The sequence below is a fragment of the Clarias gariepinus genome, chromosome 3 (assembly GCF_024256425.1).
Source record: "Clarias gariepinus isolate MV-2021 ecotype Netherlands chromosome 3, CGAR_prim_01v2, whole genome shotgun sequence".
In the NCBI taxonomy this organism is placed as follows: Eukaryota; Metazoa; Chordata; class Actinopteri; order Siluriformes; family Clariidae; genus Clarias; species Clarias gariepinus.
The window spans coordinates 2,356,590-2,380,533 of NC_071102.1; the positions used below are offsets into that span (position 1 = coordinate 2,356,590).

General features: G+C 40.7%; 1 protein-coding gene across 1 annotated transcript in view; it reads left to right on the forward strand.

The window, feature by feature from the left end:
- Positions 1-23,944, forward strand: part of itfg1 (integrin alpha FG-GAP repeat containing 1) — a 154,111-nt gene that overhangs the window by 80,987 nt on the left and 49,180 nt on the right. Inside the window, exons 11-12 of the mRNA XM_053491718.1 lie at positions 2,429-2,582; positions 10,016-10,124. Coding sequence (XP_053347693.1) covers positions 2,429-2,582; positions 10,016-10,124 — 263 coding nt within the window. The remainder of the gene's footprint in view (positions 1-2,428; positions 2,583-10,015; positions 10,125-23,944) is intronic.

A 23,944-nucleotide genomic window follows, 5' to 3' on the forward strand; every position in this document is an offset into this window, starting at 1 on the left:
CTTGCGTGTAAAGCCTAACAATAAAGCAGCCTGACACACACACACACACACACACACACACACACGCACACACTCACTGTGATCTTAGAGCTTTGTGTACGTGTATACATTCACAGTTTTCCTGCTGTATACCACATCAGGGCCGGTGTCCTTGTGTGTCTATTACCGCACAGACATCAAGTACACACACACACAAGTCCTGCAGGAGTGTATGCCACGCACAGCACAGGTCCATGTCCACATATCACAACCCTCACTTAGAGACAGAGACAAAGAGCGAGACGACAATAAGACAGGCTGTGTTTGTAATCGAGAGAGAAGGGGACACACAGAGAGACAGAGAGAGAGACTGGCAGAAAATGAGAGACACAATGTGAGAGAGTGTGAGACAGTCTGGCTGTCGGGGTGAGATCGAGTCCGAGCTACACTTCCTCCCTCACTGTCAAAAAATATCAGAGTATAATGAACTAAGATCACACACACACACACACACACACACACGATCACAAATTAACACACTGCAAAAAAATGAGAATGATTTTAGAAGACACAATGTCCTCGCTACTCAGAGTGTGAGACACAGCGTGAGACACACCCTAAATAATCTTAAACCCTTTAATAATCTTAAACCCAGATTGTTCCTAATTGTTGTTGTTGTTGTTGTTAATACAGTGGTATCTCTGCACATGAACACCTGACTCGCAAATATTCGCCTTAACAACTAAAAGTTGGACAAAGAAATTTGCCTCAAAATATGAGCTACCGGGGCGAAGATAGATAAAGAAAAAAAGAGAACAAAAGAAAGAATAGAAAATAAAAGGAAGGTAAAAAAAGTCAAACTGAAAGAAACTGTTTTGGAAACAAACATGAAGGAAATAAAGAAGGGATATGTGAAGGAAGAGCTGGAATAAAGCTTAAAGAAATAGGAGATTAGGAGTATTTTGTGGAAAATTTAGTGAAGATTTAGTGAAGACACAGCACCATGGGGTCGAGAGAATGTTATCAAATACGGTAGCAAGAAGAAAAGGGAGACACTCAGTTTTTAAAGCAGCCAGTGCCAGGATGAATCATAAATTAAGGTTAAGTGAGGTTTAATGTTTATTTATTCATTATTTTACTTCATTTACAGTACGTGTCTTTTCTAAATGTTTCGCTTGTTTTTATATACAGAAATATGATTATAGTGTTGGAAATTAGTAATAGGCTATTTTTGTGTGTCTGGAACGGATTATCTGCATTTACATTATGTCCTATGGGACAATCCGTTTCACAATACAAAATTTTACCTTAAGAACTCGCCTCCGGAGCAGATTACATTTGTATGTACGAGGTTCCTCTGTACTGATGCTAGTGTTGGATGTTGGTGTTATTGCTTACCTACATGTTTTTCTTTTATATTTATTATGTCTCTAAGGTTTATCCATGTTTATGAAAGCAGATAGATGTTATTTATATTGTAATCAACCCTCTATAATTGCTTTGGCAACAATATAATGTTTTTTTTAACATTTATGCCAATAAAGCTCTGCTGAAGTAAACTGAGTAAGAGAGACAGAAAGCAGCAGACAGACAGAATGAGAAAAAGACAGACTGTGTGTGTGTGAGAGAGAGAGAGACAGCGAGAGTGTCATATTGTGTCTCTCTATGATTGAGGGAGAGCGGCAGAGAGAGACGGGAGGGAAATAAGTGTGAGAGAAAAGATAAAACAATGGAGATCATGAGCAGGTGTGTGTGTGTGTGTGTGTGTGTGTGGTTCGTACAGACGATTAGACGCACTGCAGAATCTTAGCTGTTTGAGATACGAATGAAGCAATAGAGAAAACCTCAGGCTGATGATCTTCATCCTCATCACGTTCTTCCTCAGGGCTCGGATCTCTGCACCCTCATCCTCAGTAAAACACCTGGATCTATCAGAGTACACAAGCGTGCAGATTAGAGGTTTAAGACTAACGTGGCAAACGGTTCAGCAAACGGTTTCAGTGATGTTTTTTCAGAGCCTTCATCTTCATCATCTTATTATTTGAATATTAGATGTGATTGCTTGAAAGCTTTGGAGTTTATTAAAGCATGCAGACTTTCATTTGTCCCGAATTGTGATAAATGATTAAAATTATCTAATAGAATAGAATAAAAGAAATTATGTTCATTCAAATAAAATTGGGTAAATGTGCGTTCTTTCTTTATAAAGTGATGAAAACCCACAGGGCTGAAAACGCACCCTGAGTTTAATTGTGTACGTTCGGTTTGTGGAGTCTGTTTGTGTTACACAAGAAATAAAAACAGTAATAAAGTATTTAAAGTGGAGCGGAATATTCTTCATTTCTCTTACGTTTCAGTTTAATTCCAAGTTTTATTACCGTGAATACGGACGTAACCATGTGAATTTGTCTCTCTCTCTTTCTGTGTGTGTGTGTGTGTGTGCGCGCAGTGCTCAGCAGCAGGCGTTTCTCCTGGAGAATGTGGAGTGTAATAACGTGAGCTGTAAAGACGCAGGACGTACGTTCCACGTGCACTGGGACCAGCCCGACCTGAACGCCATCCCCAAAGCCGTCGTGGCCACCTTCTTCGACATCTACGAGGACGTGAGTCGTTGTCCTTTTGATCATCTTCAAGAGCAGACACTGTTCGTCTCATTAACACACCTTACAAAAGCGCTGGCCTGTTTTTTTCCTGCTTTCAACACATCAGTTTTGAGAAGTAACTGTTCACTCACTGCATAATACTGTAGATCCCACCCACAGATGGTGCAATAGGTACCTCTGTGTGCGTGTTCTCCCTGTGCTTGGTGGGTTTCCTCTGCGTACTCCAGTTTCCTCCCAAAGAAGTTTAATTTACATTTAGGCACCCTTATCCAGAGCGACTTACATTTTTATCTTATTATATATCTCAGCAGTTGAGAGTTAAGGGCCTTCCTCAAGGGTCCAACAGGGGCAACTTGATGGCCGTCGGATTTGAACCTGAGACCTTCCGTACCGTAGTCCAATGCCTTAACCACTGAGCTACCCTTGATCCCAAACCCATGCTAAATTTTGGAGTCCCCCAAGTGAATGTTGAGGTCCTACAAATGGGAATAAATACAACGGTCAGCAACACTGGCTTCGACAACCTACTGTTGGTTCTAGATTGATGGATGTGTGTGTGTGTGTGCTGTACAGTATATATACACACAGTATAACTGCAAACATTGTGCAGTAGAGAGACATGTCAAGAAGATAACGCATACAATAACACATACACATGTACTGTATGTATATGAGTTCTGTACAATACGGTATAAATACGAGTGGAATATAAAGTAGTGCAAAGATAAACATTAGTTATGGATGGTGCAGAGATGTGTAGTGGATGAAGCAGTACAATACAGACAGTAAGTGACAGTACAATAGTTATCATCAGTTAACAATCTAAGATAATCACTGTTTTGATACACTATTGTACTAAACAGGTTTAAGTATTGCCCTCATACTGTGCAGTTTGCACTGTTCCTTTTTTCCCAAAAATCTGTGTGTAATTAGTGTAAGAGCTCGGCTATAGACAGTTACAGATGGAACCAGCAACTGCTAATAGATTCCATCAAGTGGATGATTTAGAAAACACGGTGTCTGCAGCTTTTAGCTTATTCAGTATCCTATATGAGCCTTAATGTTCTGCTGTCTGAGTTCGGAGGAGAGCAGCTCTCTCTCTCCCTCTCGCTCTCTCTCGCTCTAACGCAGCTCAGCCTTCCTGCGCTCCGCCTGCCAAATGCTGTACACGCATGAAATGTCTTTATTTACAAATCATGAACGGAAGTTTAAATGGGAAAATCGCTACAAACGAATACACATTAAGTATCTCTTAATCATTTTAGCACAGACCAGACCACATGCACTTGTACTTTATGTAATTTTGTATATCGATTAAACCCCGGGATTAGCTACAATTTATAACTCTTGAGGTTAATTTACAGTCCGGACTTAAAATTTTGCAACTGTTACGGTTTTCCTGTTAAGTCGTTACTCTCGCTCTACATGTCTAGGGGAAGTAGGAAAATAAAATACTATGATATAAATAAAAAACACTGATTACTACCAGGGGAGTGAACTGTGTATAGGAATGAGACAAACCCAAGACTTGCAATGAGCGTCAGCAAACTTTAGTAAATAATGTACTACTGTACACACCCAATTGCTCCATGGTTACAGTGGAAACCAAAAGTTCAGATAAAGAAATAATATATACAAAAATTTACAAAAGATTTAAATTGTAAATTCAACGATGTGAGCCGCTTTCACTTCTAACTCGATGTTTCTGAACAAATTCTCGCTCTACGTGTTGCTTATGTTGACCCTCGGGCAGACAGTACTAATCTCGACTCAACACTGTCAGATAATAACCGCCCCAACCGGAAGTATAAAGAGTCGCCGTAAACAATGTGAATGAAAGAAAGAAGCCGCCGCTGCCTGCTTGTACTAGGCAAGAGACGTCTCATTGGTTCCCACGGGAATCGTCATCACGTTGAAAAGGAAGATTGACAGGGATGAAGCCCAATCCCACGACCTAAAAGACATAGCAACAAAGAACAGCAAAAGAGACATCCCCAAAATACTACGCGACATTTCCTTACATTGTTTAAAGGTTGTGTTGACGTGTCCACCCTCTTACAGAAGCCGCATTTTGCATTATTATCTTCCATCTTAGTGACTTGCGTGTTGAAACCACGTTTTGTGGCCACATCAGATCATTTCTACATCATGTGATGTGTAACATTGTAGTAAAGTCGCTTATAGATGAGCGGGACCTTTTAAACTGTGTGACTTTCTTATTTAAGATATTCATGAACCGTCTAAATGGTCCGTCTACTGTACATTAAAGTCTTAACCTTCTGGCGGTCAAGCTGTGAGCTGATGCTGTACCTCTGGTTACTTAGCAGATTTATTACGTTTTTATTCGTAACAAGAGCTGCAAACACCCAGGAAGCATCAGTGATTCAGCAGTCATGTTTCAGAGGTTGTTTCTTGTACGGGGGCAGTCAGTCCTCCTCCTGGTAGTCTCTCTCTCTCTCTCTCTCTCTCCCGGATAATGAGCAGTGTGAGAGTCGATGCTCCGATCATGCAGAGAGCAGCGAAGCACGCTGGGTAATTTGCAGTGAAAGTGGAGGTGTTTCTGGTGGTCAGCGCTGTATCACAGCTGTAATTGTCCTTCCCTGATGTGTGACCCAGGCTCCGTCCTTCCCTCACGACTCTAACGAGGCAGACTGATGTCCTGTCCACGCCTCGTCTGAGACCAATGGCTAACCTCTCACCTTCCGTGTGCTTTGGCTGTGCACCAAATCCACTATATCCACCCGAGTACTTCAGCGCTCGGTCACTGCATTTATTTCCAGCAAGCTAATTTATTATTACTTTTTAAATTCCTGCCCAACCATAATTAACCTTTACCTGATTAACCAAAATGGTATACAGGGTGTCCGTATACCTTGACCAGGACACCAGGTGACCGTGGTGGCCATTTCCACAACACATTGCCATTATCACTGGAATGCCAGCTCCATCTCAATCATTAACTTAATTAGTTTTTGCACATCTCGTTAAAATTTGAGATAATTATACACGAAACAGCTATGTTGTTAGACTACGAAATGATCTGTGTCAGATGTTGAAACGCCCTCATACACAACAGGTACACACGGTTATCATAAATATATAGTTGCAATTTTCACGGTACAGCTAGTCGATACTTCGTCTTTTCTAGTAAAGATACTGGAAGGACATTTTGCTGGGACGGACACGGAGTTGAAAACAGAACCGATGTAATAAAATCCTTCTACTCGTCACACTTAGGGTTTAATCAGGTTTAGGTGCTGCTACATTATGAAATTTTTCAAAATCATCCATGAAGCTAGCGCGTTCTACTTGTTTTGTTTCTAAACCCATCACAAATCCTGTCTCTAAATCCTGCGTAATTTCATCCAAATTTAAAGCATTTCGGTTTCTGGTCATCATTTTTAAAAAAGTTCTTTGGAGAAAAAGAAACACAGATGGCAAGAAAAGTGCACGAGGCTTTACTGTCTCGACAGACCGGCAGCATGTCCAAGAGTTCCGGAGGCATGACGACAGATTCAGGACTATTTTAAAATCACGGCTTAATGAGTGTTTAGAATGCTTTCGCATATACAGAGTTTAGTCCGTTTCAATCAAACTTTAGTGTGTTTTTTTTTTTCTTTTGTCTTCGGTCCAGTGAGAACAGCAATCGTACAGCCGGTCCGAGGTCAACCGACCCCCTGAGGTGGACGTGGTATGGTTCTAATAGAACCCGTAGAAGGAGGCTTACGCCAGGCCCGAATGCAGGGAGTGAATAAAAGCACAGAGTTTTTTAGGATGTGGGCGACGCTTTCAGGAGATAAGAGCTGCTAAACTGAGCCACGAGTTGCAGCGCGAGTCAAAGGACGGAGCCGAAAGTGCCGTGGAAATGGAGGTGTTTTGATGATTTTGAATGATTTGCCGAAGTGAAAAGAAAAGATGGAAAGTGTTTTAAACTCGTAACTCCTACAATTATCTAGTAATATATTGAGGGCGACTCTTTGTTCTCCGCATTCGAGTGATCTTTTTATGATTTCTTCTCGCACTTCACAAAGGTTTTTCAGAACAATGAACAAAGAGTCGCGCATGTGTTTTCATCCCACACTCCTCCGCCAGTATATCTGTTTTTTTTTTTGTTGTTGTTGTTTTTAATTGCTTTGTGGTGCAGTGAGAATTCTAAATGAACCAAAAGGTGCAGTTTTTCTCGATTTGGACTCGGGGATCACACTAATAGGTGTGAAAGCACCCCAAGGCTGTGTTAAATTGTTTTGTATATTTAGACAGGAAAATTAGCAGTTGCTGTGATCATGACTGAATTTGCTCAGGTTTGAGGGCTCTTGAATTTTTTGGTTGCTCTTGCAAAAGTTTAGAGCATGGGGTTTACAGTAAACATCAAGGTGTGCTTTCTCAGGGAAACCAGGATGTTTACCGCTGTTTCTCTGTACAGCTGGGGGCCAAAAGAATTTTTGAGAATGACACACAAAGTCTGCTGCTTTAGTGTTTTTAGATCTTTTTGTCAGATGCTACTCCGACATACTGAAGTATAAATACAAACATTTCATAAGTTTCTGCAATTCGCCCTGGCTTGCCGTCAATCAAATCCTGGGCCACACCCTGACTGATGCCGCAGTCCATTCTTGCATAATCAATGCTTGGAGGTTGTCAGGATTTGTGGGTTTTTGTTTGTCCACCTGTCTCTTAAGGATTGACCACACGTTCCCAGTGGGATGAAGGTCTGGGGAGTTTCCTGGCCATGGACCCAAAATATTTATGTTTTTATCACTTTTGCCTTATAGTGAGGAGCTCCATCATGCTGGAAATAGCATTGTTTATCACCAAACTGTTCTTGGATGGTTGGGAGGTGTCGCTCTCGGAAGATGTTTTTGTACCGTTCTTTATTCATGTCTGTGTTCTTAGGAAAAATTGTGAGTGAACCCACTGCCTCGGCTGAGAAGCAACACCACACACGAATGGTCTCAGGATGCTTCACTGTTGGCGTGACTCAAGACTGACGGTTGTTTTTAATATTTGTGTCATTCTCAAAACCTTTGGCCACGTTCTCTTGTAGGAGTTTTTATGGTGATGTTAATGATGAATAGTTTTCTTGAGTTTTTTGGCACAGAAGTTTCCTTCCCTTCCTTTCTAAAGTCCTTTCCAGATTAGATTAGTTATACATGTGGACATGGGCTAATTTAATTATGGACAGCGTATTACTAGGATTTTTGCCTGAATCTGTTCTGTCAATAATTTTTCGGCGAGGCAGATGCACATACCTTGAATGATTCCTCTTCGGTAGAAGAATTGCAACCACATGTAATATCAGTACCAGCCAAAAGTTTTTGGACGCCTTGAAATTTTGTTTCTAATAGATTTATTTTCTACATTCAAGAACAATACTAGATTTTTTCAAAACTGAAATAACATGGCATTATAAATACGGCATTGAAATAATATGGCATTAGAAGGTCCACAATAAAGGAAAACATCTGGAGGAGGACGCTTTGTCCCGGCACTAAGTGCATCCATATGTACAGTACAGCTTCTGATCTGTTGGCTATACAAGTGTGTGTGTGTGTGTGTGTGTGTGTGTGTGTGTGTGTGTGTGTGTGTGTGTGAGAGAGAGAGAGAGTCTTTTAGTTTTATCTATAGAAACTGTCCTTGACTGGTAGTCGGAGACGTTGGTTATTATAATTAATCACAGAGACATCAGAATGTCTTTCTGTCTCTCTCAGTCCAGTTCACTTCATTTCACTAACGTTATTACTCTGACCGGATTATATTACAGCATCGCCGGGGGTTAAATCTGTACGTCACACGTCTACTGAAAACACAATCATAAGGTCTAGTAGGAAAGATGATGTGTGTATAATTGTGGTGTGTGTGTGTGTGAGGTGTGAGAGAGAGAGAGAGAAGCAATGTAACACATGAAACAACTATTTAAAAGCAGCCTCCTCTTTAATAGACAATAGAAATTGCAGGTTAGTGTTTATACAGCGTGTGTGTGTGTGTGTGTGTGTGTGTGTGTGTGTGTGTGTGTGTGTTGTACGGCGTTTGTGTGTGTCTGCCTGCTTGCAAAATCAAGTGGTCATGACCCCAATCATCTCGTATCGCAGAGGGACAGACAACGTTTCTCACCGTGTCCTCTGCCGGCTGTGTGTCTGTGTAACACCGATCCTGCTCGCACTGCAGCCAGAATTGAAGATCTGATCATTTATAAACCTTAATCTGATTATCCTAATCCCAAATCTGATCAAATCATTAACCGAAATCTGATCAATCATGAATCTGATCAATCCTGATCTCAGTTCTGATAAATCCTAATGACCAAATCTGATCAAAGCTAATCCAAAGTCTGGTCAACCATAAGACAAATCTAATAAAAACTTAATTTGAAATCTGATTGTTTGTTAACCCAAATCTGATCGATACTGATTTTAATTCTGACTTTGATCCTTATCTAAAAACTGATTTTTAGTCTAATCCCAAATCTGATCATGAACCAAATCTGATGACTTTAATCCCAAATATAACACTAAACCTTAATCCAGTTCAGTCCCTGATTCTGATCCCAAATCTGACATTATAAATGGGTTTAGGGTTAGAATTAACCTTAAACCTCACCCAGATCCTTAATCCAAAAATCCGTCCTGCTTTTTAATCTGATTCTACTCCCAAATCTGACACTAACAGTGCACTAAAATCTGACTTAATCACTTTGCTAAACCTAAATCCATCCATGTTCCTAATCCTAAACCCAATCCTGTTAAAGATTTCTTAATCCAGGTCTCCACCCTGGTCCGGATTCTAATCTTGAGCTTCATAATGTAAACGATTTTCCTTATTCTGATTCTAATCTCAGTAGTAACACTCATCCTGATCTGATCATGGTGACATCATCTCACCCAAATGATGATGGGTTCTTTGGTTCCTCTCCAGGTTTTCTTCGTATTACCATCTCAGGGACACACTCTACCATTTTATTTGTCGTAAGGACTGCGGACTGAACTCTAGTCTAAATATAAATGTGTAAATGTTTGGCCTTATTATTTATTATTATCATTTGCTCTGATCATATAATCTAGATAATTTTATAACGGCCCCATTTACAGCAGCAGACTGTTTACACCACAACATCTGTGTGTGTGTGTGTGTGTGTGTGTGTGTGTGTGTGTGTGTGTGTGTGTGTGTGATGAAACCTTTGATGGCTGGTGTCTCCAATTCAAGACATTTTTCACTTTGTGAGATGTTTTGTCTTGTGTCTGGTAACACCTTCATAGTGGGATGTGCAGCATTAGTGTACAAAACACACACACACACAGAGCTTTGATCTGATGGCCAGTAATGGTCCTGCAGAGTGCATTAACAATGTGGGAGTGTGACAATGACACAGAGAGATGTGAGAAGCCAGGGGCGTTGTGGGAAACTGAAGTGCATTTCCTTTTTTTTTTTTTTTGTAGGGAATTTTGGACATGATCGTGCTGAGCCAGGCGGAGGGGAAGGAGGAGCTCACCATCCACGCCCTGAAGAACAACTTCGAGGCTGATGCTTATTTCGTTAAAGTGATTGGTGAGTGAATACGAATACACGAATACTACCCCAAATATGTTTCTTTTTTTCGTTGACTTCTTTGTCTTACAGCCTTATGCAGATTATCTGACGTTACCTGACATGATGTTTGTTTGTTTTTTTCCCTAATCACAAACTCAGTCCGTAATGAGGCTTCTGAATTTCAAAACGGTTCAGACAGAAAGTCTAGTTTACATAAGTGCAAATAATCTAAGATTCATTTCATTTAGTTGCATCTAAAAAAATGTACATAAATGTTAAATTAAAATTAAAATGTTGTCGGTGTAGGAGAAGCGAACATGCAGTTCAGATCTTAATACGAAACCAACTTGTCATCAGATGTTATTAGTTCTATGCTGCTGTCACACCAGGAGCTCGGGCACGGATCAGACTACACTTGACCCTAAGATCCGCTACATTTGCGGATCATGGACCAGCCTTCTGTACTTGAGCTGAAGGACAGCCTCGAGCACGGCTAGGTGTACTCGGGCGTGTCTTTAATCATATAAGACAATCGCAGAAGTGGACATGTGACGTCATCAGTGCAGTGTGTGTTCTCTGATCTCTCCGTGTTCACTCAGCATGCTCTGATCTCTGTCTCTGGACTCCATGACCAGAGCTGGGTCAGTCTAGACATCCTCAAAAGCTTCTTTATTCTTTGCACTGTTTCTCTCTTTGTGTTTACTGGCAGATTGCAAACCACCTAGTAGTGTGTGTGTGTGTGTAGAAGTTGTTTAGCTAGAGAAGGAGGAAGTGGGAGCAGTCAAACCCGGTGTTCCCGATGTAAAAGCTCCTTGATGCCCGATCTTAATAAACATCGCTCCATTAAAAAATGTCAACGCTATTTATTCTCTTTAACCACCATGAAGAGATTTCCACCAGTGTAATACCCACTCTCTGAATGTACAGTATTGATTTTGTGCACATAATCTCTGTTCACAAAGTCATTTTCAGGTTTAGTAAATCACACATTGTGATTGTGAATCCAGACAAAAAACAAAAGAGCTGAAGGTGTTACCTCCACATCTTTGATTAGTGTTAATGAAGGAAAGTGTTTTTTTTTATGTAATTATGAGGGGCGTTTAAGTCAAACCAGGACTAGTGATACAATTTTGTGAACAAAGTCATAGAATGGATTGACATTTACAGAATACTTCAAGCACAGTACGGTGATGAGACTCTCATCCGCAGTAACTGAACATCTGAACAGCGCAAAAGTTTTAAAGAAGGTCGTATGTCCGTGAGTGACGATCCCAGTCGAGGTGGTTCGGAGCTCACTGCGGTCGTTCCCGTGAACATGTGGCGAGTGGAACGTCTGATCCATGAAAATCAACATCGCCGACTTGCAGAAGACGCATCTGTGTGTGTGAACTGTGCACACACTCATTCACCAACAATACTTGCACATTACAGGACCTCCGCTGGAAGTTATCGCAGCGTCCCCTGTACAGTCCTGACCTCGCTACATGACATTTACACATGTCTGAAGAAGACATTAATGGAGTTCCTGGCAGGCCGGCGTTTCTAATACATTAGTGTATCAGGGGATTATATAGTTTTTAGTTTTTACTCTCAGGACTGTGTTCTGTTATTCTGGTAATTAAAAGTCCCTCTTTGACTTGAACACTGCTCGTAATTATCTTTGCTCATTCCACATCTCCATGTTCGGTTCTTCCAACTAACTCGGACAGTTCATGATCTCCTGTCATGCTGCTGAGACGGAGGATGGATGGATAGAACAGGGAACATGACCCCTCTCTGCAAGTGTTTGTTGAACCTGTCATAACAGAGCTGAAAGGGCTCTCTCTCTCTCTCTCTCTCTCTCTCTCTCTCTTTCCGTTGGTCGGCGTGGAAACGAAGGCACCAGTGTACCTGACATTTGGAGAACTGACATTTGCAAAGAGGGACGCGTCTCTTAAAAAGCCGGCTCAACGGCGTTTAATCCCGCGACAGTGCTTTTATTATAGCAGAACACACGTGTATACAGTATGCATGCAAGTTTATTTACACATATGTGTGTTTGTGTGTTTGTGTGTTGTATGTACATGTTCTTACTGTATACTTTTGGTACATTTGGTACTTTCTAGCTGGTAAGGATGTAATCCTCTCTCACACACACACACACACCATTTACCCTCCTACTCTCTCTCTCTCACTCTCTCTACATGTCTCTCGCCCTCCTACCCTCATCCTATCCCTCTCTACCTCCCTCCGTTTCTCATTTCCTCCTTCCTTCCTTCTCTCTTTCTGGGATAATGAGCAGTGTGAGAGTGTTACCAGTCGATGCTGTGATCGTGCGCACAGGACGGAAAGCAGCGAGGCACTCTGGGTAATTTGCTGCGAATTGCAAACTGCTCCCGGGCTGCCAGTACCCTCAAACACCCCTTCCTTTCTCATACACACACACAGACTATCAGGACCCCTGTTCTGTTACACGCTGCATGTCAAACAATATGTGTGCATGGTTTAGAAAGAAAAAGTGAACGAGACACTTGTCCGTGTCGGAGTGTATAAATAGCACAAAGGTTGGGAGTTTGTGTCCACGCTGTGAATGCTAAGCCACCGTTCTGCGCAACTCATTAATCTAACATATTCTGACACACACACACACACAGAAACATACACAGCATGAAGCAGGCTTTCCATTCCCTCTTACTCTCCCCGAGCCGCAGTCGAGAGTCTAATAGCTTCCTCTTTCGGGAGCTGCAGCTGTGTGGACTCGGAAAAAAAAAAGACTCAGAATTGTCAAACTTCCTGTACAGATGAAGAGAAGTGTCCGCAGCATCTATCTCTCTTAGTCCAGCTTTTATTTATTTATTTTTTTTATATTTTGCCACTAAATTCGAGCCCGCTGGAATTGCCGTTATTGCTGCATGTTGCAGGAATACAGATCAGCAGTGTCGAGCTCGATTACAGCCCGCGGGCCACACGGGCGATCCTGAGTGCTCTCAGAGGGACATGAAGAGCGGTCTATTTAAGTGCATCTTGTCTGTGGATCGACACGAGTTACATCAGTAACCTTCAGCTCTCAAAGCGCAATACCTTCTGCACTGTTGGGCAATAAAAGCAATTATACACATTTTAGATGAAACCACCTTCGCAGGCTGACGAGATCAGGTTCTCTCCATCGTCTATCGGCTCTCCGGTCCTACAGGTGGTGCTACTGATGATTTCCGCAACTACCGGAACATTCTTCCTCCTCAGAATCGTCCATCTTGGAACGAATCAAATCCACCTAGGCATTCCTCGTTTGTAACAATCAATTTTACGCGTTTTTATACAAAAAGCACTAATAAGCAGCGGCGATGAAGCTGGTTCTGCGCCAAGCAATAATGATGGAGACAAAAGTAAAAATAATTGGGAGATTGAAGGGAGGTGAAAAGATGGCAGACATCGCTCGCTCTTTTAACATGAATCATTATTCCATCAGCACAATTTTAAAAAGCACGTTAATGTCATAATATACCATGGATAGCCAATTATGGCAGTATCCTAGTACTTAGACAATGTTTGTTGGACTTACGAACAAACTCGACTTACAAACAAGCTCTCGGGATTGCCACTCGTTCATATATGTTGGGGACTTGGTGTATATTATTCATATGCAGGGTACACACAGCTGCCATGTGCACAACACAGCAATCAAACCTTTCACACTGTATCAAAATATCAATACAAATCCTCCAAATATCATTTTCCGTCCTCTGAAATACGTTATGCCACCAAACTGTTGCTCAAGCAACATCACAGAGTGGAGAAAAAGCTCACTTTTCAAAATCTTCTCTTTCTGACTCACCACTATAGCATTGCTCTGACATCATCAGGACTCGATCTCGTGATTGTTAAACAACAAGGCCACACCTTTTAGAAGCTAGCAAAAACAAAATGGTTGGGTTTCTGTTCTGCAGAACAGAAGCCGGTTTTACATGGATACCCAGAGTCTCAGGGTCTAGAAGTATATTAGAACTAGCACTATATTAGAGGGACAGTGCAGGTAGGATGGTTTGGGGACAGTTAGAGTTCGGGACGGCAGATTAAGATGGTTTGGACATGTGCAGAGGAGGAATGAGGGGTACAGTATCAGGAGGAGAATGGTAAAGATAGAGCTGCCAGGCAGGAGGAGAAAATCAAGGCCCAAGACGAGGTTTATGGATGTTGTGAGGGAGAACATGCAGGAGGTTGGAGTGGACAAATGGTCCACTGTGACGACCCCTAAAGGGAGCAGCCGAAAGAAGGTGGTCCAAAGTCCCAGGAACTGCCATAAAACACCACAAACCCATATCTCTGCTTAAACTTTCTATGAGACCTTTCTGAAGCCATCTGTTGTTTATTACATTTTCATCTTTGCTAGGTGACATCGTCGATGTTTATTGTTTGTTTGGAATCGATTGATATGGAACACTACAACTGCTTTGAGGGGAAACAAAGTAGCCATGAGCCGTTTCAGGATCACTTTTCTCACAGGTCACATTCAGGTTTAACTTCTGGGATATAAATGATTTCCTGTCTGCCGCTGTTAGAAACAGCCAGAGACGGCTGTCGAGTCTCTTGGCCAATCAATAGCGTGTGTTGTTTGTACATGCTAAACTGGTATCTCCTTCCTTTTGCGAGTATCTACTGTATCTAGATTCTAATGCTAAATCTTGTAGGATGCGGCTGATGCGGTACATTTCTATTTTAACCACGTACTGCTGGTTAGTTCAGTGTTTCTCGTCTGCAAACTCGGCCGACTCAGCTGATGAAGACCGATTCGAGTCAGAAGCTGTAGATCAGAGAAACAAACTGCATTGCAGGGAAGTGGAGGTGATGGATGTGGTGGAACACTGAGCGAGCTGAACGCTGAACTCGACCAGGGTGAATTAAGGAGCCCAGATGAATAAGACGGCAATTCTGATGACTCGACAGCGTGGCAGTTTTAAAACCTATAGTCCAGTCGGTCTCGCTCTCTCTCTCTCTTTGGACCTGCAGGTTTGTTCTTAGGAGCAGATCTCCCATCTTATAGCCAGTTTTGTATAAAACAAACTCAGCAGTAATGTTGACTGTCTTTACAAAGATGTCTATACAGTTATAGCTGAGAGTTGAAATTTTCTGACAGCTCAGATAAACTGTGATGTTTCAGTTGATGTCGAGTGCAATTATGGAAAAAAATAAAATATATTCTTTATCCTTTTTATTTTAATTTTTTTTACAGACCACATAAAAGATTAATGGCGACTTGCTCGATTGTTAGCCACATCCAGTAGCTATCCTACCCCGTACATCTATATTTCCCAGTTGCCTAGCAACAGTATTTTTCCCCCCACTGAGGGTATTGTATGTTTGTCTTTACATGTCAAAATCACACCAATTCTCCAAGTGTGAGCGGGAAGTGGCTGCTCAATCTGTCTTTTGTTCATGCCTGCATTGCAATCACAAATACAACCACGCACATTCAGCACATTAAACACACACACACACCTTTTCCTGCAGTCAGAGTGAAAAGCAGGATTTATAAACAAAAAAATAAATAAATAAAAAAATATATATATAAAGACAAAAACCTATGATGGCATTTATATTTAAATATATAATGCTAATCAATATACAATAAAACTTGCTGTTCCATGTCCAGTGAAAGAGAGAGAGAGAGAGAGAGAGAGAGAGAGAGCTAATAAATAGACGATTTATCCTGGAGTGAAGAGTAACACAAAGGAACAAAGTAAAAAAAAAAAAAGACTTTAAAATTCTACATGAATGAACCGTTTAAAAGAAGTCATTATTACCCAGCGACAGACCGGGTCTGTGGTTTTATTCATCGTCCGCACGTACAGTACTTACCGAAACATTTCCGAGAATAGAAAGCGATTTATGATGATGTTCTTCCCACGTGAGAAAAATGTAATCATGGGTAAACTGATTATGAAGTGCCCCCAGCCCACTTATTGTCAATCATATTAGCAGTGATAATGATGGTAATCGCTTTCTCTGACGCTTGCAACAAAGGTGCAGACAAGACGCAGAAATTAACCACAAAGTAAAACAGCGTTAAGAGATCGGGTGGATGCCTTGCTTCTGCGCTTAATTTTTTTTTTAAGGTGCACGGGATTCTCTTCACGGGAGTGACGAATGTCTCATCGGCCCATTTTGTCTGTCCACTCCAGATTTGGAGGGAATAAAGATAGGGGGGGAAAGAAAACCCAGACAATAGCATCGTCATGCACACTCAAATCCTTTTCACGGCAGGGTTTTTAGCCGCAGACGCATTTCGGCGAGATACTGGAGTCAATATGACACTCGTGACACGTGTCTTTCATGCGTTTCGTATTGCTCACGCTACAAGAAAACATTACATTTCCTGAATACCGCAAGTTTTCAAAGTGTACGCAGAGCAACGGATTTGCAGATTAGCAGAATAAATTCATCATTTTTAAAAGGAGCAAAACAGTTTAAGATGTGTGAGTCCAGTCTCATGGGAAACAAGACCCTGTGACCTTCTCACATCACTGCTTACTATTTATGAGGCTGAATTCCCTGTCTGAGCTCCTCGGTGAAACCGAGCTCATAAACCCTTACCCTGCACACGAAGCTAATCATGACTCCTAGCACATAAACTCCGTGTTAGTGGTCAGCCCATTAACATGCGCGGATGGAGACGCCCTTTTGATTTTAACGTGCCACAAGCCCTCCTTACCGGCCCATAATCACCGTCTCGTTCACGCCCCGCGCTAACTCAAACTGGCGGTTCAATTAAGGCAGTTAATAAAGAGCAGATCGATCGAGGAGCAAGAGGGAGTCAGGAAACGAGAAGCGCTCGGTTAAAGAACTTGCTGCTACACATGCGGCAGATGACATTTAAAACAGGATGAGTGTATGGGTTTAATAAATAACCGTACAACCCGATATCACGCTCTTGTGAAAAATAAAAGGCCTGGTGGAATTCTGAACTGCTAAGGGATTTACTTTCACACTTTCACGAAAAAGTGGAAAGCTCATCTTCTCTTAGTTTACTGTTTGAAAAGGTCAAACCCGGGTATAACAAATTTAAAAATTAAAAAAGGAAAGAAAAAAAACTGTTGAATCAGTGAATCAAAATCTAAAACACGTTTTATCACTTATGTTGATAAAGAATTAGCACAATAATTTTTTTAATTAATAAAAAAAAAAAAAAAGGTCTATTTGAGAACTCATGGGAACCATAAATGAAAGTGAGAATGAGTTCTGAAACATTCATTCTGTTTTAAATCATAAACAATGCTTGCATTTGATAAGTCTAGTGCACTTATTTTTTGTTTTTTGAGACCAGCACAGTCCTGGAATATGTCCATAGGAAGAAACCCCTTCACAGATGTGATAATCTGGTGATTCAGTACATTCAGGTGGTCAGCTGACTTCATTTTATTGCCCCATAACGTTACTGAGTCTAGACCTGAGTAACTGATCAACCCCAGATCATAACACTGTCTCCAGAGGCTTGTACAGTGAGGTACAAGGCTGTTTAGTCCTAGTTCTCTTCACATTGTGTGTGTGTAAATGCTTTTATTTTTATTATTAAACACAGCTTTGGTTTGGTGTGACTTCACCAAGAGTTGAAGCGATCACCAGTCAAACTAATTCAGGATGGTTTTCTGACCACATTTCTTCCTTGAAGTAGATTTTCCTGCACTTTCTTTACAGATTTTAATAATATGTTGGACAGCTCTTAATCTAATTCCAGTCATTTTAATGTTTTCGTTGCTTGCTTAAGGCCCAAAATATGACACTTCTGAAACAGCAGTTTGTTTGTTTTTTTTATTGTTGTTGGTTGTTGTTTTTTTGGCCAGACTGTGACAATATCACAAGAAATTACAGATATTGTTTTTATTACAAAGTTTTATTATATTTTATTATGTTTGGGTTTTTCTATATATATATATATATATATATATATATATATATAAAAAGTTGAGCTAAGTTTATTCATAGGGTACTTCCAGTGCCTCCCAGCTTATAGCATAGTTCGAGTACTTTTTTTCTTGTAGCATAACATTTGTGGTGATCTATTTTATATTTAATTCCGGTGGTTTAACACTGTAGAAGTTTTTTTTGGTGTGTGTGTGTGTGTGTGTGTGTGTGTGTTTGCGCGAACCTGTAGGCAGAAGAGGGTGGGGTAAACAAGCCGAGAGTGTCTCTGGCTGTGTATTTATGCAGATGTAGTGCTGCAAGGAACATCTGCTCATGGTGTTGCAGCTCAGTTTCACTGGAATTTTTATTTTAAGAATGCTTCAACACATAACATGATAGAAATTAGCCTTTGATGTGGCTTTGAGAAATGCTTTCAGAGGACAAACGGATGTGGGAAATCAACAGACGAACGTGAGAACTGAGAACGTGGGATGCACTAAATTTATATTTTACTACAATTCAGATGAAAATGAGCATAAACCGATTCGGGGTTTTAATGAACAGAAGAACTGCAGACGACGCCACCAAGTGAGAAAGAGCCATCATAAAGAAGGAGGCATAAAGAGAGGCGGAGCTATCACAGAGACAGCGCCTTCAAGAGAAGGCGGAGCCATCCTATAGACGAATTAAAATCAAAAGAGCCAAAACCATCTCAGAGACAGAGCCATGATAGGAGGCGGGTTCTTCACAGAGAACACTCCAACAACAGTGACAGCAGCAGCATCAAAAGGGCGGAGCCGTCTGAACTTTACTTTAATTGTCATTGACCAAAACTATAAATTATGTATTATTATTTACTACAGGAAGAACAGTAAGGGGAAATAGCAAATCCACGTACAACCCTAAAGCATACAACCTTTTACATTACTAGATTTATTCTCCCGACAGCTGCAGGAACTCTTGGCATCCCGAGTTCAAAACCCTTGCGTATTGTGTTATAAGGACGATTTTCAAAGCAACTCTTTTAAAATAAATGTCCTGAAGCTGAACCTGTTTCACTCAAATCACTTTAATTTGCACCTTGTTTTTATTAACCAGGCAATGAAACATAAGACAATGAAACCAACTGAGACTTTGAAACCAAACCACCGTACAGTAAGTAAAGACAGATTCAATAAAACACTGATGAAACAAAGTCATGAGATCTCTGTGCACATTTAGGAAGAACTGGACCCATATACAGATTAGGTTTGATTTCAGTGATGATACTCGTCACACTGTGACATGAAGTCAGTTACCACGGGCCCATGTTTAGACTCATTCTCTTATAGTCCCCTGTGGAAAACCTGTCGATGGAGAATAGTTCGGAGGACATCATACCACTGACTCTGGTATAAAAATAATTGGACAAACCTATAGTGACATCACCCATAGGTTTTCTGAAGAGCAGTTTTGAAGCTCAATTCTGGGAGTTCTGGTTGTCACCAACTTGGTAGGAGCTGACTCCGCCTAAACACCGGTTTAACCATAAATGGGTTTAATGGGTGGAACAAACAGAGCCTTGCTGTCATTTAGAGCACGAACTCAGTTACCACCCACAAGCTTAGCACTCCACTCAGCTAAAATGCTATGGTGGTTAATGGCACTGGAGACTCCTTCCATGAATCATGCTTAATTTATTTAGTTTAGAGAATCCTAGCGCAGGGTAATGTTTGTAATGTGGAGTCAGGGGTTGTGGCCCGCAATATCCCAGGTTCAAACAGCACCACCACCAAGCTACCACTGATTGGCCCTCAAGTATGACCCTTAACCCCTTAACTGTTCAGATGTATAATGTGATAACATGTAAGTCGCTCTAAGTGAAGGTGTCTGCCAAATCCTGTAAATCTTAATGTTACACAAAAAGCTAGCGGTTTGACACCTGAAGTGCAGCTGTCACTCAAATTTTATGGCTGTGTCATGGCTGACCCTGCGCTCTGACCCCGGTTACGCTGGAATATGGGAGGAAAGAATTTCACTGTGTAGTAATGTATATGTGAAAAATAAAAACTTAAACTGGCCACACCTCTAATTATGCATAAGTTTATGGTTTAATATAATTTAACCTAACATGTTAGATAAAAAAAAAATTACCCCTGTACGGTAAATCTAGCTATAGAGACCAAAACTATAAACTTGTTTATTTCTGTTGTAAAGCTGGGCGTTTTATGATGGGCTCTACGGGGATTGACTTACTTTTGGCGCCAGTGGTCCTAGTGGTCATTCAAGAAACTGCACTTTTTGATACTTAATTTAAAGTTTAACTCGAACACAGTGTAACCCATCAATCAAAATGTAATATCCAGGTAATAGGATCTCTGTTTATATTAAAATATAAGCATTTTTCAGTAGGTAAATATTGCATGTCAACATGATGCAGTAGCAAGTACAGTGAAACCTCGGATTGCGGGTAACACGGTTTGGGAGTGTTCTGCAAGACGAGCAAAGATATTTAATAAATTTTTATTTGGAAGACGAGCACGTCTTGGTTTACCAGTACCGAGTATCATATATCACACATTCGCTTCTTGTTTTGACGCCGAGCTTACTTTAGATTCACACACACAGCGCCTGCGCACAAACGGAAACATTTATCTGTCCGGATTTATTTTTACTTTTTTTTTTTTTTTAAGGGAAAGTGCAGGTTAATTTGTCTTATATTTACTTAATATTGTGTGTTAGTTATTTTTACGCATATATTTTTTTGGGACTGTGGAACAAATAATTTGAGTTTCCATTATTTCTTATAGGAAATTAATTTAGTTTACGAGTGTTCTGGAATACGAGCCCGCCTCCGGAACAAATTACGCTCGTAATCCAAGGTTCCACTGTATAGGATTGTCAGTGCGGCCTCCTCGACACCTCTACCTACCCAATACAAAAACTTAATTGGATCCAAATGGCCTTAGAATCTCCAGTTTAACTCGTTTCTAAAAATCGTCTATAAACATGAGGTACGAGCAACTGGCCCAATTCTTGACTTTCATGGATTCAAAGAAGTTTTATTTTTTTGCCACACACATTCACAGTAAGTTTACAAAATGTCACAACTCTATGTAATGAGACACACTAAAATGTCAGTAAAAAATTAATTGCAAATTTAACTGAGTGGAAATGCTGCCACACTGCAGATTCCACTATAAAATAATAATCCATTCTCTCCTGTTCATTCTTGGCTTGGTGTTATGATGGAGTGTATGCTACATAATCTGATGTTTCATTTGTATTCAGGGTAAAACTTTAGACATGAGTGCCCTGCTACACAGTCTGGTACACAGTGTATAGTATAGTGTAACCTTTTTACAAACCTGACACAGAAAAAATAACACGCCGCTTCTCAACCGTTTTTTCTGCGTTTCAAGTCATTGCTCATAATCAATACATGTTCCGCAGATCCGCGTAGTTCTCACACGCATTCCACTATTTATTTATTTTTTTTGCCCCTACTTGACATTTAATACAGCTGCATTGAAGATTAAGCAGCAATAAGAACACTGTGTCTAGTGCATGATTTCTTTTTTTTTGTATGTGTGTGTGTGGGTGAGTATGTATTTTTCACACTACCACTATTCTTTTTTAGCATAATATAGATAAATTTTTTAAGCAAGGCTTTTTAAGATGACCTTACATTTTATAGGATGTGAAAGGTTTATTAAGCCCCAGCTAAACATAAACAGTTTGAACGTCTCCTCCATACGCCAGGTATATAAAAGAGACCCAGTTAAATGCACAAAAACACATTGATTAAGACTCAAAGGGATAAGAAGGAAAACAAGCATATGATTTATGTATGTATTATATAGATAACCATTTACATTCTAGTCCTCTTCGTTTCATTCACATTCAATTTAAATCGCTGAACATGGATGCGACTGAGAGGTCTTTACTCTGCTGCTCTGTTGTGTGATTACGGTATTAATATTAATGTCTCTTTAAAAAAAGAAATTGGCAAATGGCACAGCTTGGCTTGGATCTTGCCTCAAGACCAAAATTGCTATAAGCAACATGGCCTGAAAACATTTCTGATATATTTCTGTACGGACTCTACAGCATATCCAGAGGGTGGCCATGGGCAAACAGGCTAATGCTTTAAACTTTCTCTTAAACTTCTCTATGTAAAGAATCCTGTCTTCAATTATTAGTTTTGATGCCAACGTTTAGTTTTATATAAGAAAGAATAGATTCGGGATATTGATAATTATCTAGAAAGGGACACTTTCTTCTGAAAAATGCTGAAAATCTGGGCCTTTTATAATGACAGTCTACGTGATGAGTTGCTAGGGCGTGGCTTGACAGCTTCACAATGATCCTGAGAGACTAATTGGTTGCCTGAGTACAATAAGCCCGCCCTCCCCAAGTCTCTATGATGATGGGATCCACAGTTAGGTTGAGTTTCAAGGCGGCAATGAAAGAACCGTAGTAGGGAACGCAACAGTGAGCACTTCCTGTTTTAATGGGGAGTACCTTCACCATTATATGACAATGGGGAACATTTGGGCACCTCTTGTGCTCCAGGGGTACAACTTATCCCCTCTTGTGGGGTATATTCTGAGACAGATTGCAAGCCCCTTCAAATGTGGTACATTTTATATTTATACCAAATTTTTGCCATCCATTATCTATACCATTTAGTATTATTCAGGGTCGTGATGGTAGCAGGAGAAGCAGAGGTGCAACAGCTTCACTATCTCCAACAACTGGAGGACCATCAGCATTTGCTCAGAAATTATTCAAGTCAGTTGGTTATACAGTATACAGTGCGTTTGGAAAGTCTCTCCGCAGTGGCTACTAATGCAGTACTAGTAGTGCTTTGACGCGTTCTGGTTTTGGTGTGTTCTAGTTCTGTCGAACGTATCCGAGTTCTCGGTTCTCCGCTTAACATCAGCCGTATATTTTTGTGTGAAAATGTCAATCATCCAACAACAGGATTTTCTAGTGGAGCAAGTTTTTAAAGTTGACAAAAAATACACTGATTTAGCCCACAGAAAATTAAGCAGACGATAATGGGACAATCGCGATACTGTGAGATTTAAACAATAAATACACAACTGAATAAAAAACAAGTTTCATTAAACTAATATATTCTCATAACCTACTCTACATGGCCGCTGCGGAAGGACTGTTTGAACGGACGTTATTCTTCCGCGCTGCTTGCTGGACATAGAAATTGAATGTTGCCTGTTGTTAGCATGAACTCGGAGAATCGTGCTGAGCCATGCTAGTTTTGACCCGCCACCACTACTGACCACAGCGAGCTCTGCTTCAAAAACCTCCTGTTTTCCTTCCAGTGCAGTGACGGTGTGATAAAGCTTGGTTCATCACTCTGTTCTAACACTGCTTGTTGTATTTGCTCTCCTTCACAAGCAGTGCAAGGCACATAAAAGCCCTCTATACACAAACACACATGTTCACAATTCAGTCTTAGTGAAGGAGTAGATGCACCCAGTGTACACACAAGCAGCTGATCTCAGCTCAGACTTAACCCATCAGATCAGCAGTGAAAGGCTTTTTCCTAGCACGGTGTGTGTGTGTGTGTGTCGTGACTGATTTGACACACCGTCTCTGACCATTTGCTTCAGTGATGTGGAACAGAACAGCTCGATGTGAAATCTCCAATTTCACAGTCTTCACTCTCAGGCCTCTCCAGATCCTCTGAAGTGTCGATTGTACGCTTTTATCCACATATTTATGTGAAATTTTCAGAAATGTTTTGATGCTCGACTGAAGTCTAAAACTCGGTATCTGGATAAAGCGCTGATGTGATTAAGGATGATGAAGCTGGCTTCTCTTTAGTTTGGTTTCTAAAGAGTTTAGGACACTGTTGCTATGGTTGCAGTAATGGTAAAAAGTGACTCCAACAAACCTGAATCTGTAAAATTTGACTCGAGAATGAATGGAAATGGATTTTTTTTTTAGTCAGT